The 17,412-nt window shown below is 41.4% G+C and overlaps 1 protein-coding gene across 10 annotated transcripts in view; it reads left to right on the forward strand.

Moving 5' to 3' along the window:
• The window catches only part of TNIK (TRAF2 and NCK interacting kinase), a 407,656-nt gene that overhangs the window by 345,232 nt on the left and 45,012 nt on the right, over window positions 1–17,412 (forward strand). For 5 of the 10 annotated variants that reach the window (XM_027541146.1, XM_027541085.1, XM_027541109.1 and 2 more), the window contains 5 exons: window positions 1,086–1,325; window positions 3,885–3,991; window positions 12,778–12,941; window positions 15,032–15,129; window positions 16,114–16,137. In XM_027541146.1, the coding sequence (XP_027396947.1) occupies window positions 1,086–1,325; window positions 3,885–3,991; window positions 12,778–12,941; window positions 15,032–15,129; window positions 16,114–16,137 (633 nt within the window). The remainder of the gene's footprint in view (window positions 1–1,085; window positions 1,326–3,884; window positions 3,992–12,777; window positions 12,942–15,031; window positions 15,130–16,113; window positions 16,138–17,412) is intronic. The other 5 variants (XM_027541165.1, XM_027541136.1, XM_027541092.1 and 2 more) reach the window with 2 other exon arrangements.

The following is a 17,412-nucleotide window of genomic DNA, read 5'->3' on the forward strand; positions in this document are numbered from 1 at the left end:
AGGAAGTCTGATGTGGCTCTTGTCTCCTGGGGGCTTCCCTGCACATTGGAGGAAAAGATAGGCTCACGTGAGCATGAACAAGGAAGTGTGAGGGGTGAAGGGTTCTCCGAACTGTAGGTGGTCATGATTTGTCTTAAAAAGCAACATTTCTACCTAAAGTCTGCATTTCTTCCCTGCATGAACGATATCAATACATGCCAAATTGTGAGACTTCCAACTCTAAAACAAACATCCTAGTGTTGTGAGATATATAATATCCTAGGTGGTAAGAGCCAGTTCACCAGAAAGCAGGATCACATAGCAGTTAGGCTGTGGAGTTACAACATGGGAACTAGAATTAGGCGTATGTGTAGGTTACAGTCCAGTCTCTGGCACATGTTAGCTGTGAAATCTAGGTTGTCATTTACCTTCTCTATACCTTAAATTCTCATGGGTAAAATGAGAAGAATAATTGTGTCCAGCTCATGGTATTTAATGAGTTTATAGGAAGAAAGATGTTGAGAGCGATTCTTGTTTCACAGAGCACTCTCTGAAGTCCAAGTTAGGAGGTTGAAAGGAGGAAGTTTGTATGATCAGAAGTGCTTGTAAATGTATTGCTGGCCAATAAATGTTCACTGAAATCATTATTATCATGACACTTATTTCACTGACTTCTTATCAGTCCCAAGTCCATCGTTTAACTCTTTGCCAGCAAGTCTGGTCCAGCCCTCCAGCTCTAAAATAGGAAATTTAGGAGAGCTTTGAAAAGCATGCTGCAAAGAGCTTCTATGGGCTCCATGTGCTCTGATTCTTTCTCCCTAAAATTTTATCCTCCCTTCCCATGAGATCCTAGTTGATCTGCATTTCCCTGGTGACTCAGACAGTAAAGAATCTGCCTGCAATGCAGGAGACCCAGGTTTGATCCCTGGGTCAGGAAGATCCCCTGGAGAAGGGGATGGCCACTCCAGAAATCACTGCCTAGAGAATCCCGTGGACAGAGGATCCTGGCGGGCTACAGTCCCTGGGGTCACAAAGAGTCGGACACAAGTGAGCAACTACTACTAGTACTTGTAATAATGCTGCTGTGATGTTGGTTTGATGCTTAGATCCCGCATCTGGTAGCAGTGAAATCCCAGGGACCTGCCCTGACCGCCTCCCAGTCAGTGCATGAGCAGCCCACGAAGGGCCTGTCTGGGTTTCAGGAGGCTCTGAATGTGAGCTCTCACCGCGTCGAGATGCCACGCCAGAACTCAGATCCCACCTCTGAAAACCCACCTCTCCCCACTCGCATTGAGAAGTTTGACCGAAGCTCTTGGTTACGACAGGAAGAAGACATTCCACCAAAGGTAACATTACTGGAGTTCTTATCGTCATCTCTATCATTGTCATCAACGTTTATTATTACTATTACTGTTACCATTATTATTACCCCTGTTGCAGACCATTCATAGCACCAAAGAACATGATAACACAGCACCGTCCCTTCTAATTTGTGTTCGTCCCTCCTCATTCGCAGGCTAAGACTTGGCTTGTCATTCATCATCTCTGATCTCCATTTTCCCCAGAGAAATGGAGGCTCTGGTAGGCTGAAGGACTTGAAAGCATATATCCTGTATCCAGAATTAGAACTCCCAACCCCAAGCCTTCCAAACTATTCATTAATACTATCCATCTTGAGAAATAGAATAATAATGGATATTCTCGTTGATGACTTAATCTATACCTAGACAAATTTAAAATTTCCAGATTAAAAAGTAAAGAACTTGTTTATTTCTATTTTGGATAGCACAAAGTGAAACCACATCACAGGTGTTCAGAAAATAGTAATGCTCTTAGAATATGTTAGTTGGTTCCACTAAGGAAAGCTCCCTCTAGGCCAGGTTGTACCGAGGATTAAATTGTAGGGTGAAATGACCAATTGTTCCACTGGCTTGGTTCCATTTGTTTTTGTTTTTGCCTATACCAAGCTGTTATACATTCCAAATGTCCTAACACATGGCTGTGCATCTCACTACAGACAACCTGAAGTATTTCAAAACACTGGAGAAATGTTGCATCAGATTCTTCCTGGTTCAGGATTCCCTTTCTCCTGAACTTAGCTGAGGAGCCGGGATAAATGGAATGCCTCGCAGTTTCCATAGATCCATACCCTTATTGATTCCAGAAAAAAAAATAGTACTTTTTATCCAGATGTTTTCAAATATTTTTCCTCATCTTCCTCTCAAAAAACTTTCCATGATTTTGCAAATGAAATTGGCTGATAGGTGGCTTTTTTGTTGTTCTCGTCTTGGGGATGGCATCAGGCAAGGTTATTTATGGAGCAAAGTTCAATCTGAAAAACAGGATGGGAAGAGGAGCAGACAGGAGAGCTGGGGAGACATTTGAGGTCATTGGTCCATTCTCTTCAAACATGCAGGCACACATTTATAACTCTGGAAGAAAAACTTTAGATCAATACAAAGGTTTTAGGTTTTAATGATTCATTAGACCCTCTCGACAACTATTTCAGGTGACCAAATACAAAAGGAAAAATAGCAGTAATATTTAACTGAGCGGGTGGGAGCACTGATTTGGTCATTCTGTGTCACTTCACTGACTCGTCTTTCTAGGTCTTTATCTTAAAATGTTTTATAGTAACCAAGAAAACTTGTATTCATTGTAAATATTCTTTAATATATTAAGCAATAATATCAAAACAAAGCATAATTTTAAAATATCTAGTACAAAATATCAGATTGGTCAGAAAGATCGTTCTGTTAATAGATATATTATTCAATGATGTTCTTGGTGAAAATGAAAAAAAGTTTGTCTTACTTTTACTTTTAGAACCAAATGAACTTTTTGGCCAACCCAATATAAATCCACTTTAAAAGGACCTCCAAAAAAGAAACATCAAAGCACCCGAAGAATGTTTAGCCCACCTAGCTGTCACATTTTCATTTCTTGGTCACTTTTCATAAAATTTCTCCTCTGCTCTCCCCTCAAGTTGAACTCCTTTGGTGCACTTAACAGTATTCAATTTCATTAGAAAATGTGGCATACTTGAATTTACCTAATCCCTTGACCAATAACCTAATGATACAATTTCCTACTGTACTTCACAGTCTAACTGGTACTCACATAGTTTTTTGAAGACCTTCCAGCAGTTTGATTATTAATCCTATTTTTTTATTACATTTGCAAATTGACCTCCCGAAGCACAGTGTTAGGAGTTTGTTTTGAATTAGCAATTGCAAGTTGGTTAGTAAGTGGAAACATTTAGGACCTATTGCAGTCATTTCTCTGAGCTCACTGAGCTTATATCCCAAGTTCTGTCTGATACCCTAGTTTCTCACCAGATTTCATAGTTTCCTTATCTGTTTATCAGTTGTGCTGTGAGTTAAAAATGGAATTCCATTTATCTGGATGACCGTCATCAGATGCAGTTTCCAATGGCCAACTGAATTCATGATACCCCAAAGAAATTTCTGGTATCCACCACTCTTGTGCCAGCAAAGGAGGGCAATTATTTTAGCCCTGTATGTCAAAGTAATTCACTTGCTCTGTTTCTAAATTTGTTTTTAACATTGAAGGCAGTACTCATTAGTGGTTGCTAAAATGTGCCTCATTGCCTTTCCTTTGATTTTGTATAGGGAGTTAAGTATTTCTTTGAGGTGTTTCTTTTTTTTTATTATTTATTCTGAACTTTTATTTCCATTCTACTGGTTCATATGTCTATCGTTATGCCAGTATCATGCTATTTTGATTACTATAGCTTTGTAATAAGTTTTAGAGATGTTTCTTTCCTGTTTCTGGTCATTCCATGTCTCCTGGCGGCTCTTAGGAAAGGAGTAGGCTGCATTTCAGGCAGTACCACATGGAAGTTATTTTATGGAAAATATTGCTGAATTCTGGTTTCCTTTCAGGTGCCTCAAAGAACAACTTCTATATCCCCAGCATTAGCAAGGAAGAATTCTCCTGGAAATGGTAGTGCTCTGGGACCCAGACTAGGATCTCAACCCATCAGAGCAAGGTAAGGGAAGGGAGATGGATAAGGTGAAGGGAAGAGCCCCACCTGCCATTGCCATTACTGCTTTCCTAAAAAACTGTCTTTGTTCTTTTTTCCCTTCTGAGGCATGTTGACTGGCCACCCGGACTGTAAATTTTGGTGGGCCAGAGGCAAGTCCTTTATTTCTTCAGTAGCCTTTCACAGAAACCAGTGTGTAGTGTGGGCTCATACATGAACGAGCAAATGAATCACAGAATCAATGCAGAAGCCAATCTGGCTTACCTTATTTGGCAGGTTTTCAAATGTGGGGGTAAAACTACAAATAAAGTCTGGGTGTGGTACCCCTGACCATTAACCTCAGAGACCCTTTGATGAAGCCAGCCAAACAAAGTGGCCTGATCTGAGATGATTTTTAGCATCAGGTCAAGAAACGTGCCCTGTGGCTCTGTAGTAACCTAAACAGAAAGGAAATCCAAGGAAGACAGTATATATGTGTGTATGTGTGACTGATTCACTTTGCTATACAGTAGAAATTAACACAACATTGTAAAGCAACTATACTCCAATTTACACATGTACACCCGTGGCGGATCCATGTATGGCAAAACCACCACAATATTGTAAAGTAATTAGCCTCCACTTAATTAAATTTATATTAAAAAATAATAATAATAAATTTTTTAAAAAGAAAGAAATGTGCCCTGAGGACTATTGAGACAGTAGAAAGTAACTAGCAAAGAGAACTTCCCTGGTGGTACAGTGGTTAAGAATCAGCCTGCCAATGCAGGGGACCCAGGTTCAATGCCATACCTGGTCTGGAAAGATTCCACATGCCTTGGGGCACCTAAGCCCATGCACCACAACTACGGAGCCTGTGTTCTAGAGACTGTGAGCCACAACTGCGGAAGCCTGCAGGCCTGGACCCCACGCTCCACAACAAGAGAAGCTACCACAGTGGGAAGCCCGTGCTCACCGCAACTAGAAAGAGCCCCGGCAAAGCAATGAGGACCCAACACAGCCAAAAAGAAAGAAAGAAAGAAAATAATTGGCAAAGAAATGCTATAGTGACCAGCTGCAGAGCTGTCCTGGTTTGGCAAATTGCAGAAGGACTAGTTCTCACGAGGAAGTCGTCTCTGGCATTATGGAGTATCACTGAAATACAGTGATGCTCCCACTGTTGCTCTTTGCTCTTCTGGAATTTTTTACCAACCGTGTATATTCCTACAATCAGGAAGTTGCATCCACCTACTGGTGGGTGTAGAGATCTGAAGAGAAGCTGGAAAATAAACAATATCCTTACAGTATCAGAGCAGATTTTATGGGGTAACAGATGCTGTTTGGTGCTGTCGTTCATCAAACTCCCCTCACATGTTTCATGAGTACACTCCTTTTTAGGATCAGCTGAAATAGCAAATGGCCTCTGTTGAGACTATAAAAAGGAACTTAGGGGTACTGTTTTATTCTTCATTGTGTTCATAAGAGGACAGTCTCTTGCTAGTCAAAGAGAAAGAGAGACTGGAAATGAAGGTTATGACTATTTGTACAGATCCTAAAATATGGAATGCTATGAAAAGCCTTAGGAAGGGGTCAGTCTGTAAATAAGACAGAACCGTACTAAGATCATTCATCTCTGGAGGGCAAAGAAGCTAGCGCATTCTGAGTGGAGTTGCCAGTTGCAGAAGCTCTGAATGAGCCATTTTTGTCCAGCAGCTTGTCAGGTTCACGCTGAGCTGGTGTTGTGAGCAGGACTGAGCACACCTGGTGTGGACTGTGACCAGGGAGCGAAAGGAATGTGAGGCTGGATTGCCAGCCTGAACTTTACCAGTCCTCCTCTCCAAGCGATAATAAGCCTCCAGTTATCAGGGCTTCTTGCTCCTTTGAACCCTGCCTTCTAGGCTGTGTTCATGAGATAAGTCGTTTAGAATTTTAGTTTCTGTACATCAAGCATCATTTCAACTTTAAGTCTTTTTCCCTCTATCAACCCAAAAGAAAGAGAATTGTCTTTCTCTAGTCAAATAAAAAGCAGTCCTTTGTTCCCTCTGAAATACTAATTCAATGACATTAAGGCTCCAAAATAACTGATAAATTGTCATGCATGCATGCTCAGTCGCTTCAGTTGTGTCCAGCTCTTTGCGACCCCATGAACTAGAGCCTGCCAATCTCCTCTGTCCATGGGATTCTCCAGGCAAGAATACTGGAATGGGTTGCCATGCCCTCCAACAGGGGATCTTCCCGACCGAGGGATCAAACCCAAGTCCCCTGCATTGCAGGTGCATTCTTTACCTGCTGAGCCACCACGGAAGCCCAATAAATGGTCAGTGGCTTGCAAAACATGTGCTTTTCCCTTGGAACTTCTTAAACATTGTATTTTGTCCAAAGAAAGGAGATCTTGTGAATACAGCTAACATTTTTCTGCTTACAGAGAAGGTAGGGAGGAAATGAACTTAGCGGTAATAATTATTTACTTGCAATGAAAATCAAAAGCATTGCAGGGGAGGGGGGATGGAGAATCCCTATCTCTGCCATGTAGAACAATCCTGCTTCTTTCTATTACATATCTCTAAGTGACCAGCACTTAAAGATGTGACACAGACTCTGCAGCTCTAGATTGAATTGCATTTTGAAACGTTTAGGGATTTGGTGTATTTATTGTGCTAGAGATGGCTTTAGTTCACCTCTGTTGTATAATAAAACATGCCAAGATGTGGTGGCTTGAAACAGTAACTATTTATGATTTCTCATCATTCTATGGCTTGACTTCAACATTGTCCTGCTGGTCTCACCTGAGCTGGCTTACGCAGCTGCACTGCAGTGACGGGTCAGCTGTACCTTCTTGGGGTTTTTCATCCCCAGCTTCTTGACTGTTTGGGGATTGCAGGACAGCCTCTCAAGAGGGAAAAGCCCAGTGCACAATTGGAGGAGAATTGCTTTACAATGTTGTGTTAGTTTCTGCTGTGCAACAGTATGAATCAGCTAGATGTGTACATATGTCACCTCCCTCCCTCCCCTGTCCGTCATCACAGACCACGGAGCAGCTTCTCACTGGCTATGTGTTTTACACACGGTAGTGTCTATATTTTAGTGCTACTCCTTATTTCAGCCTACCCTTCCTTCTTCCCTCCCCCATGTCCACATGACATGTCCATCCTCTACATCTGCATCTCTATTCCTACCCTGAAATAGTTTCACCTGCACCATTTCTCTAGATTGCATACATACATGTTAATATACAATATTTTTTTTCTCTTTTTGACTTAGTTCACTTTGTATAACAGACTCTAGGTCCATCCACATCGGTACAGATGATCCAATTTTGTTCCTGTTTATAGCTGAGTCATATTCCCTTGTATATATGTACCATATCTTCTTTACCTGTTCATCTGTTGATGGACATTTAGGTTGCTTCCATGTCCCGGCTGTTGCAAATACAGCACTTTTGAAGCTTTTGTTTCCATCATCTTTGCTAATGATGTGATTCACCAGTGGTGAGGGGTGGGGGGATTACTGTGATAAGACAGAGATTGTCCTATTTTCTATTGGTTCTAATAAAGTCCTTATAGATTTTTTGGTACCATTTGTCAGATAACTGCCCATCCATAAAGCCACAAAAAGGTTGCTTTTAAATATTTTTGTCCTTTGCAATACCGTATGGATTCCCAAATGCCTTATACTGTCAAGGTGAACTGGTGAGTTTAAATTATGATTTGATTTGTTCATTTTTTAAATTTCTGTTTTAAAACCTCCCATGCATTTTAACATTTAACTTTGATTCATGTGTTCTTTTAAAACAAATTAAAATTTGATTAAGCGGATACATTCAGAGTATGAAAAATTTTTAATTAATCCAATAATACCCAGTCAAAACCGAATGACTGAATGCTTAATTTCAAAAAAAATGATTCTCTGGCCTATCCCAAACCTACCTGCTTATGGCTGGTTTGTTCTCATTGGCTGTGTCATCAGGGAACAAAGGAAAAAGAATGTGGGCAGGCAGCCAGTTAATTATAGACTTGGCCCAAATATTTGGGCCAAGAAATCACTTTGTAATCTTAATTTTCTGTTTAGACTTTTTAATGTGATTCAAGTAAATGGAATAATTTTCTTTTTACTGTGTGTTTTATAAACCAAACAGCATTGTCTGCAGTATGTCAAATGTCTGAACCAAAAGTTAGCATTTAAAGAAATCTATATGAATGTTTTCAAGTTTTTACATATTTGGATCTGAATAGGATTGGTTAATACATAAAAACACAGGAAATCTATTATTTCATGGAATTGTTCTGAAATTGATCCCCTCTAAGAGCATTTATCTCAGGCACCTTGGCCCCAAGGCCGGATCAGGTGACACCATAGTAAGGAAGAGAGGAACATGGCAGTGTGACATTTTCTCAAAACACTCATATTTTACCAAAAAAAATAAATGAGGTAGAAAAGGCATTTTAAAATTTTCCCTATTTCTATGTGTGATTACATAGAAACCAAACACTTCTTTCAGACTCCAGCAGCAAAAATAGCAACCTATTAAGATCAGTACCCACACTGGTTAGCTCCAGTGGGGGGATGGGGGGAATAGACTTGTGCTAATGAAGCCCAGATCAGGGGTTTAATGCTCATGGGATCCAATTGGCTTCACACCAAAAGAGGCCTGAGCCCCAGTCAGAGACGCAGGCTCATTCCAGCTGGTTCTGCTGATGCCCTGGCACCTCTGTCATCCCAGGACAGCCCTGGCCCAGGTTTTATCATCTAACGTGGCCACAACCTCCTCCCTGGTCAGCCTGCCTCTGTCCTGACCAGTCATTCATAAGCCGGCCCTGGGAGGCCCGTGTTTTCTGCCTGGCTTTAAGAGAATTGCTATAGAAGCTTCCTATCGCAGGGTTTCCTACACAGACTTGGTACTCAGCCAGGATGGTGTCATCTTTATACCAAGGAGCCCCAGGAAAACCCAGGTCTGTGTCTTTGCTCAGACTGTTCCCCTAGCCTCGCTGCTCACCCCTCTGAAGTTTAATCAAGTCCTTTCTCTTTCCCAGCACCAGCACCAACCACTCCAGGCTGCATTACACTGCATTCCCCAGATGCTGCTACCGTTTACAGATGCTCGCATAGCGTGTAGAGTTTTGCCTTGCTGGCTGTGGGCTCCACTGCATGTCTCATTGCTAGGATTATGTTGTAACTTGACTGTCTGTCCTGTGACCTCGACTCTCCTCCATCCCTCATGGTCTCACAAAGGCAGGTGTTTAAGGAAAGGTTTTGGCTAAATGATCAAAGAAATACTGCATTTGAGCAAAGAGCTGGATCCTGCTACCACACGGCAACAACCAGGCAAAGTCCTCGGAGCTCACAGAACTCCATTCTCTCAATAGTTGTTTTTTTTGTCATACAGAGAACATTACATCTCTACAAAATGAGAACAGCCACCAAGAAACCTTACCCTTAATGTGTAATTAAAAAAAATTTTTTTAGAATTTATTAATTATACATAAATAATTCCTGACCACTACTGTTTAATGAAAAGAGAACAGTAGGGAAGAAGTTATTATTTAGGAATTTAAATAGGATTATTTTTTGGAAAAAATGAAATATTGGAAATGTGAGATGTTGCAGAATTAGCATTCATTTATCGTGCTATTCTACTTAGAATATTATATTAGATATACTATAGATATTTAGATATCTAAATATTATTATGGATAATCTAATAATATCTAATTATTATCTAGATAATAATTAGATATTCTCCAAATAGGAGGGAGGTTTTTTCTCTTATGGATCCAAATCTATCTCAATCAATTAAATGCTAATTACTACCCAAAGGAGTGCCATAAAAATACCAAGAATTTTGAAAGTTTTCCTGAAGTTTACCGACACTTTTTCCTGCAGTCAATTTTTACTGCTGGGTTGACTTAGCCACCCCTTTACCGTAAAAAAATTGAAAGGTGAATATTGTTATAAAATCTACATTTATATTATCAAAATTAATAAATCATGATGATATGTTTACATTTTCCAGAATCACCAGCCATCTCTTCCACTAACCCAATGTTTAAGGATTTTTGTAATTCAGCCAAATATTTTTGTTTTCAGAAAGAAATTATTTGGTTTAGTTGCTGCCATAACAATGCTATTTTGTGGCCAGATTTTCACGGGCCAAACTGCAAGTGTCTCAAGGGAGGGGGCCATATTATTTTCACATTTACATGTGAAGCATCTGACACCCAACACAGCACAGAGTGCCTGGTTCCCACTTGATATTCTTAAAATGGGCAGAGAAAAATGAAAGCATAGTATTACATTTTAATGTGATAGCTCACTGCATGAAAATAATAGCACCATGACGACTCTGTTAGTGAAATTCTGTTTGGGGAACTGAAGACAATGAAATCATGGAGGAGCCTATGTTTCTCCCTTGGCAGGTGGATGGCAGTGGATAGGATCTTTGAATTTCAGATCTCACTAAATTACCACTTAGGCCCAGCAGTACAGAAGTCTAGAGGAAAAAATGGAGAGGTCTATGGCTTATAACGGAGAAGGCAATGGCAGCCCACTCCAGTACTCTTGCCTGGAAAATCCCATGGATGGAGGAGCCTGGTGGGCTGCAGTCCATGGGGTCGCTAAGAGTCAGTCAGACACGACTGAGCGACTTCACTTTCACTTTTCACTTTCATGCATTGGAGAAGGACATGGCAACCCACTCCAGTGTTCTTGCCTGGAGAATCCCAGGGACGGGGGAGCCTGGTGGGCTGCTGTCTCTGGGGTCGCACAGAGTCGGACACGACTGAAGCAACTTAGCAGCAGCAGCAGCAGCATGGCTTATAAATTTGAAAGGAAGAGCTTAGAAGAAACTTGGAAAATACTGCTTATTTTTATAACAAAATCCTAAAATCCTCTCAGTCTCCTCCCACCACCACTGCTCAGTGGCCTCCTCGCTTCTGCACCCCCTGTGGTCACCAAAAGTGGCCTTGGAGTCTGCTTCATGTTCCCATATTGCCCTGCGCTCACTGCAGGCACAGCATGAACAAAGACCGCTGTGTGTGTCTGGCGACACTGGCAGAAGACACGAGCTGGATCTTGTTCATTACTGTATCTCAAAGGTCTGACCCAGTGCCCGGTATAGACCAGCTGAGTGAATGAATAAATGCACTATTTTGGGAGTAGTAAAGATGTGAGAGTGAATAATAGAGTAGCGTTTATAACCAGTGGGGGCTTTTAGCCTGCCAATAGATAAACACTGTTCTTGGGTTTAGCACTTAATAATTATTTTCAAACATTCTTCCCTTTGGTAATAGCCAAGGTATATAAAGATTTCCTGCAAGAAATTTAAAAATGCAAAGATACCACTAGCTATGTGAGCTGAGAACTTAGGTAATTCACAGAAGAGGAATTCTGAATAACAAATAAATGTGAATAAAAATTATTCTACCTCAACAGTAATTTTTAAAAACTGCATTAAAACAGCAAAATATAATTTTTTGCAAGTTAGTTAGCTGTTCATAATAAAGACTGGTAAGAATTCAATGAGATGGATAGTCTCATACACTGTGGTGAAAACCTGCTGTGTGTTTATATGTTCACATACATATATATGTGCACATGCATACCCCAGTTCATGCCCCTCCACCCAAGAATTCCAATTCCCCGAGAGATGTGAGTGAATATTTGTTTGCCTCTAGATGTTTATTTCAGTATTATGTGTCCCAGCAATATGTTGGAAGCACCTAATAACAAAAGAATGATTGAACTAATTCACCTATATAATGGACTACTATGCAGCCATTCGGAGAAGGCAATGGCATTCCACTGCAGTACTCTTGCCTGGAAAATCCCATGGACAGAGGAGCCCGGCGGGCTACAGTCCATGGGGTCTCGAAGAGTCAGACATGACTGAGCGACTTCACTTTCACTTTTCACTTTCATTCACTGAAGGAAATGGCAACCCACTCCAGTGTTCTTGCCTGGAGAATCCCAGGCATGGGGGAGCCTGGTGGGCTGCCATCTATGGGGTCACACAGAGTCAGAGACGACTGAAGTGACTTAGCAGTAGCAGCAGCATGCAGCCATTATTGTTTTTAGAAGTGTTAGAAGTTGCTCAAAGGCAGTCAAAGGGGGAAAAAAGCAATATGCAAAGTTGAATACACAGTGTGCTTCCATACATTCAAAAGAAAAAAGACTAGAAGCGGGCTTCCCTGGTTGTCCAGTGGTTAAGAATCTGCCTGCCAATACAGGGGACACAAGTTTGAGCCCTGGTCTGGGAAGATCCCACTTGCCACGGGGCAACTAAACCTTTGAGCTACAACTCACTGAAGCCCACTCTCCCTGGAGCCCGTGCTCTGCAGCTAGAGAAAGCCCGCACGCAGCAACAAAGACCCAGTGCAGGCAAAAATAAATAATTTTTTTTCCCCTAAGACTAGAAGATAATATGTCATCCAGTAAAAGACAGTTGAATATCTCTTGATTCAGAGATGGCATGCATTGCCCCCTTGTTTTTATCTTTTAATATTCTCTACTGTTTTACAATGAGCATAGGAAAAGAGGTTTCAGAGCCAGCCTCCTTTGAAGATTCACCATTTCAGAGCTAATATGTTTGATGTGAGATTACCCAAGAGTTGGGTCAAGAATTCATCCTGTCCGGATGTGGAATCTGGCCAGGAGCTCCACAGAAGACAGCATGACTGTCATTAACATTGACCCCTTTAATGCAAGGTCACATAGGCACTGTCCTCATCCCTTTGTACGGGGGGTGGGACTGGACTACACTTGTGTCTACCAGCGGCCAGTTGTTGAGAACGTAAGCCCCGTGCATCGCTTCCCTACAGCAACCCCGACCTGCGGAGAACCGAGCCCGTCTTGGAGAGCCCCTTGCAGAGGACGAGCAGTGGCAGTTCTTCCAGCTCCAGCACCCCCAGCTCCCAGCCCAGCTCCCAAGGAGGCTCTCAGCCTGGGTCACAAGCAGGATCCAGCGAGCGGACCCGGGTTCGAGGTAAAGCTTTCCCCTGCCTTTCCAGGACGGCTTCTCTGGACAAGGCATCAGATTACTTCCTGACTTCTGTGACTCCTGGTCCTGGTGTGGCCACCACTGTGTGATGCCGAAAAGCCCCTTAACTCCACTCGGCTTCAGTCTCCTTAGGGCAGTGGGCCACCATCCCCAGTCACGTGTGTGACATCAGTGTGGACCCAATCCTTTCTAATTGCAGATACCAGAATTCTCCAGGGAGATGGCAGAATACTGAGATGAGATGGTCTCATTTGAAAATGTAGTCATCAGACAGCTCAGTTTCCATTTCTGTTTGATTGCTTAGTTCGAGTTCCATGACCCACAAGTATCCTCTTCCCCTTATGTCAACAGTGTTCAGAATACAAGGTATTTCTCAAACTAAACGTTAATAAAGGCTAATGTAGAATAAATATGCACTGGAGAGAAGATATAAAATCTTTGACTTTAAAAAATATACTTGACCCTTCTGGTTATTCCTATTAGTGAGGTAAAAATTAACCTCTCTGACCATTTAATTCAAGTCATCCTTCATTGTTTAGATTTCAGTAATGAGGAAGCTTGTGAAAAACATTAATGTGTCCAGCTAATTATACATGACAACCTATTGTTTCTAGCTAATCAAAATGTACCCTTTCTGCATAAACCTTCTTCAGAAGATAATTTTGCTTCCAAGTAATGAAGGCTGGGATTTTTTTAAGTGCAATTTGAAAACACTTAATACTCTGCCTGATGAAAAGCACCAGTTCTTTATTCTTTCTTAGCCTCTTCATTAGACACAATCATTCTTTACCTCCTAATTTTTTTTAAGTAAACTCACTGTATGTCTATTTGGCAAAACTAATACAATTATGTAAAGTTTAAAAATAAAATTAAAAAAAAAAAGAAAGAAAAGGTGAATGTCAGACATACTGTGCTGTGTCTCTGAACTGGGGTGGGACTGGCCTGCAGCTGCCTCTTCTTAAAATCTTCTGACATCCATGACAACCCAGAACTGTGTAGGCTTCTGTTGCTTTGATCCAGATATAGACTTACTAACTTTAGAAAAGTGCCATTCTCTTACCTTTTTTCTGTTCATGTAAAATACTATGTTTCATTAGAGCAAATGCTAAAGAAAATCCAAACTTAAGCATATCATTTGAATTCTCTGATCTGGTTCAGGTTCAATTCTTAACTTCTTCCCTTTGACCTCTAGTTTTTCTGGGTTAAAAGCTAGTGTGTCTTACCCTGCTGTGTCCCTACCCAGGAAAAACCACTTTGAAACCAAACCAAAGAGTATCTCCCACCTGAGATTGCTTCTTCTCTAACCTGTAAGCTCATAAATCAGAGAGATGCTCTTCACTCTGTAGCAGCCCTCCCCCAACCCTTGCTCTATTCCAGGGCACATCCCCTTTATCACCAAACTGTCCTTCCCTGCCTCACCTCATTCTTTCTTCCTTAAAGGACCCAGACAACTAACTCATCCTCCCCTCCCCCTGGCCCATTTAAAAATCATTCCCCCAAGTAAAACAAGTTTCTTTTTTTCCACAGCATTTCATCAAAATCACTTATCCTGATGGGTAAGTGGTAAAAGAAAAACTCAAACATAGAATAACTCAGACGCTGGTTTAACATGATAATTGAGAATAGGACTTTGAAAAATCAGACAGAATCCCAGCTCTGCCCATAATTTCAGTGTGACCTTGGGCTAGTTGTGTTACTTCTCTGTTTTCGACTGTGAAATAGGAAACCAGTGTCACGCCATTGGGTTACAGCAAGGATTCAGTGAGACAATTGACATTAAAAGGTGTTTAGCACTAACCATGGCACGACACTGATGCTCAGTAAATGGTGGCGCTTGCTAGTTTTTCCTTTTTTTTTAGTTTTTCCTATTGTTCCTAGTGACTTCCAGGTGACAAGCCTAAATGTGTATGGCTGATTTTGTTTGCCTGAACATTTACTGTTTTTTCACAGATGTGCTTGAGGATTTGTCTGAGTGAGTGAGGTGTCCGATGAGTCATCTCAAGGATGACTCACCACAGAACTCCAGCACCTTCTGATGGTCATTATCTTTCTTGGCCCTCTGTTCTTTCCTCTAGCCAACAGTAAGTCGGAAGGATCACCTGTGCTCCCCCATGAGCCCTCCAAGGTGAAACCAGAAGAATCCAGGGAAATTACCCGACCAAGTCGCCCAGCTGTGAGTGCTTTTTTCTCAAAAGAGCTTTGAGCTCTTTTCATTCACCAGAGAACCCACGGGGTAAAGTAGTTGGGGATGCGCTCATGACTCTGAATGTTGAGTTTATTAAGAACAGGTGCTAGAAGCATCTGGAAGGAAGTCATACCTGATTAGGAAAGAACTGAACTGATTCAGGATTGCTTTTCTACCTTTGGATATTTTGCTGATCATTAGCACTATGTTTGGAGAAGGAAATGGCAACCCACTCCAGTATTCTTGCCTGGAGAATCCCAGGGACAGAGGAGCCTGGTGGGCTGCCACCTATGGGATCACACAGAGTCGGACACGACTGAAGCAACTTAGCAGCAGCAGCACTATGTTAGAAAGCATAACAGGAAGAGAAATAACTCCTATTATTCCATGATTTCTACTCAGCAGCTTTGGCAAAGAGATGTTGAAACTAGCAGTTAATATTTGGGCACTTTCTGTGGATTTCTCTTAAATATTCTGGCCTTTCCTCCACATTATTTTCCATATGAATTAATATTGCAACATTTCTGCTGCTCTGGGACTGTACTGTCTGGACCAAAACTTGATAAGCATGATCTCATAGAGGACCTGACAACCTGAAATCTAGCTTCATTGCTGTAACACATCAGACCCCAGATAGCCTAAAAGAAATAAAAAAGAGCTTGGAGGCTAAAATTTCAAAGTTGGAAATTTATTTGGGATGACTTACTATCCACTTGTTTTATCTGAATTTTTCAAGAGTCTTTTCTATGAAATGAATGGGAAGATATTTTGTTGTTTTTATCTTTAAAAATAAGGAAGTACAGTGAGGGTAGCAATGAATGGAATTGACACTGTTCTGGGTAGACGTTCTCCTTTCCCTTTGCCTTTATTAGTTGTGTACTAACCATTCCCATTTTGTGTTTAACCTGCTGCCTTTCTTCTGGTCTTTTCCCCTCCCGTGGATTCTTCTGGATTGGGTTCCTCTTATCTCAGAGCTATAAGAAAGCTATAGATGAGGTTAGTATTATCTTTTCTTGGTCATGCTTTTACAAGATGTGAATATAAACTGACTTCCTGAGGTTGATATTCAGAAAGGTGGCCAATCGGATCGCAGTTCAAACTTCATTCCTTCAGAGTGATCTGCTGGGAGGAGAATCCCTCCCACAAAAGCCAGCCTGCATGCCTCTGACACCATTTAAACCTCCAGAGACCTTCCTCCTAAGCCAAAATGTCACTTTTCAAGTGTTCCAGTCTGGCTGAAGATATGCGTTAGCGCTTTGATATTGGCAGTTTCTCATTCTAATATCTTCTGGTAGCAAATCCTGAGCTCTTCACCTATACTCGCCAGCCTGGCTAGGGGATGGTGATTTTACTAACAGAAAAAAGAGACATCTTTTTCTAGGGCCGTCCAAATTTATAGAGTGTGATTTGTGAACAAGGAGTCACTGGGTATTGTTAGATTAATTTTGTGGGACATTAACTACAGCATCAGCAGCAACATCAACTTTAGTTAATGAATCCTGACCAGTTAAGTAACTTTATTTCCTTATCGGTGGAGACAGTTTTCCGTTAGAAAAATATATGGTTTTGCCGATCTTAGGTAGCTTGCTAAGAAGGATGACTGCCTCACTGCTCTTTTTCAGACGTGCATGAATACAGCATAGTGGAGTTGTTTTGAAAGAGACAGGCCTTCTGCAAAGAGTCCAATTGCATGAAATATGAAGACTAGCATTATGGCTTTCAGGCTGAACTCTGCTGAGCACCATTTTTGTGAAATGACATGGAAAAAGCACTGGCTTTGGGGTCAACGAGCTGCGTTCAAATTCTGGCTCCCGCAGTAAATAACTGGTGGGGCCAATCTCAAACTCTCTGGGTTACAGTTTCCTCATCTGTACAGTGGGGATAAAAGCACCTGCCTTGCCTCACTCACAAGATTGTTTAGGTTCCCGCAAGATCGTGTGTGTTCAAGAGCATTTTCTGAAATGTGAAATGCTATATAAAGGCAAGGCCTGAGGCATGGGACTATTTTGGTGGGAAAAGCATGTTTCTATGTGTCTGGTCTTTACCAAAAAGCCTCACTTTTTCAGAATTATGACCACCTTACCATTCAGAGTGACTTAGAAAGTTTTCATAGTGAAGAATTACTGTTCACAAAAGAATAAGACTCCATGTGTCCACAGCGTGTGGGTGCATTTATAGAAAGATAAAAGGGAATTGTTTTGAATTGCTCTGTGCTGCAGCCTTGTCCCTCCTCTTCGTGAGAGTGAGAAGGACAGGGATCATCACAGCTTT

The sequence above is a fragment of the Bos indicus x Bos taurus genome, chromosome 1 (genome assembly GCF_003369695.1).
Source record: "Bos indicus x Bos taurus breed Angus x Brahman F1 hybrid chromosome 1, Bos_hybrid_MaternalHap_v2.0, whole genome shotgun sequence".
Classification (NCBI taxonomy): Eukaryota; Metazoa; Chordata; class Mammalia; order Artiodactyla; family Bovidae; genus Bos; species Bos indicus x Bos taurus.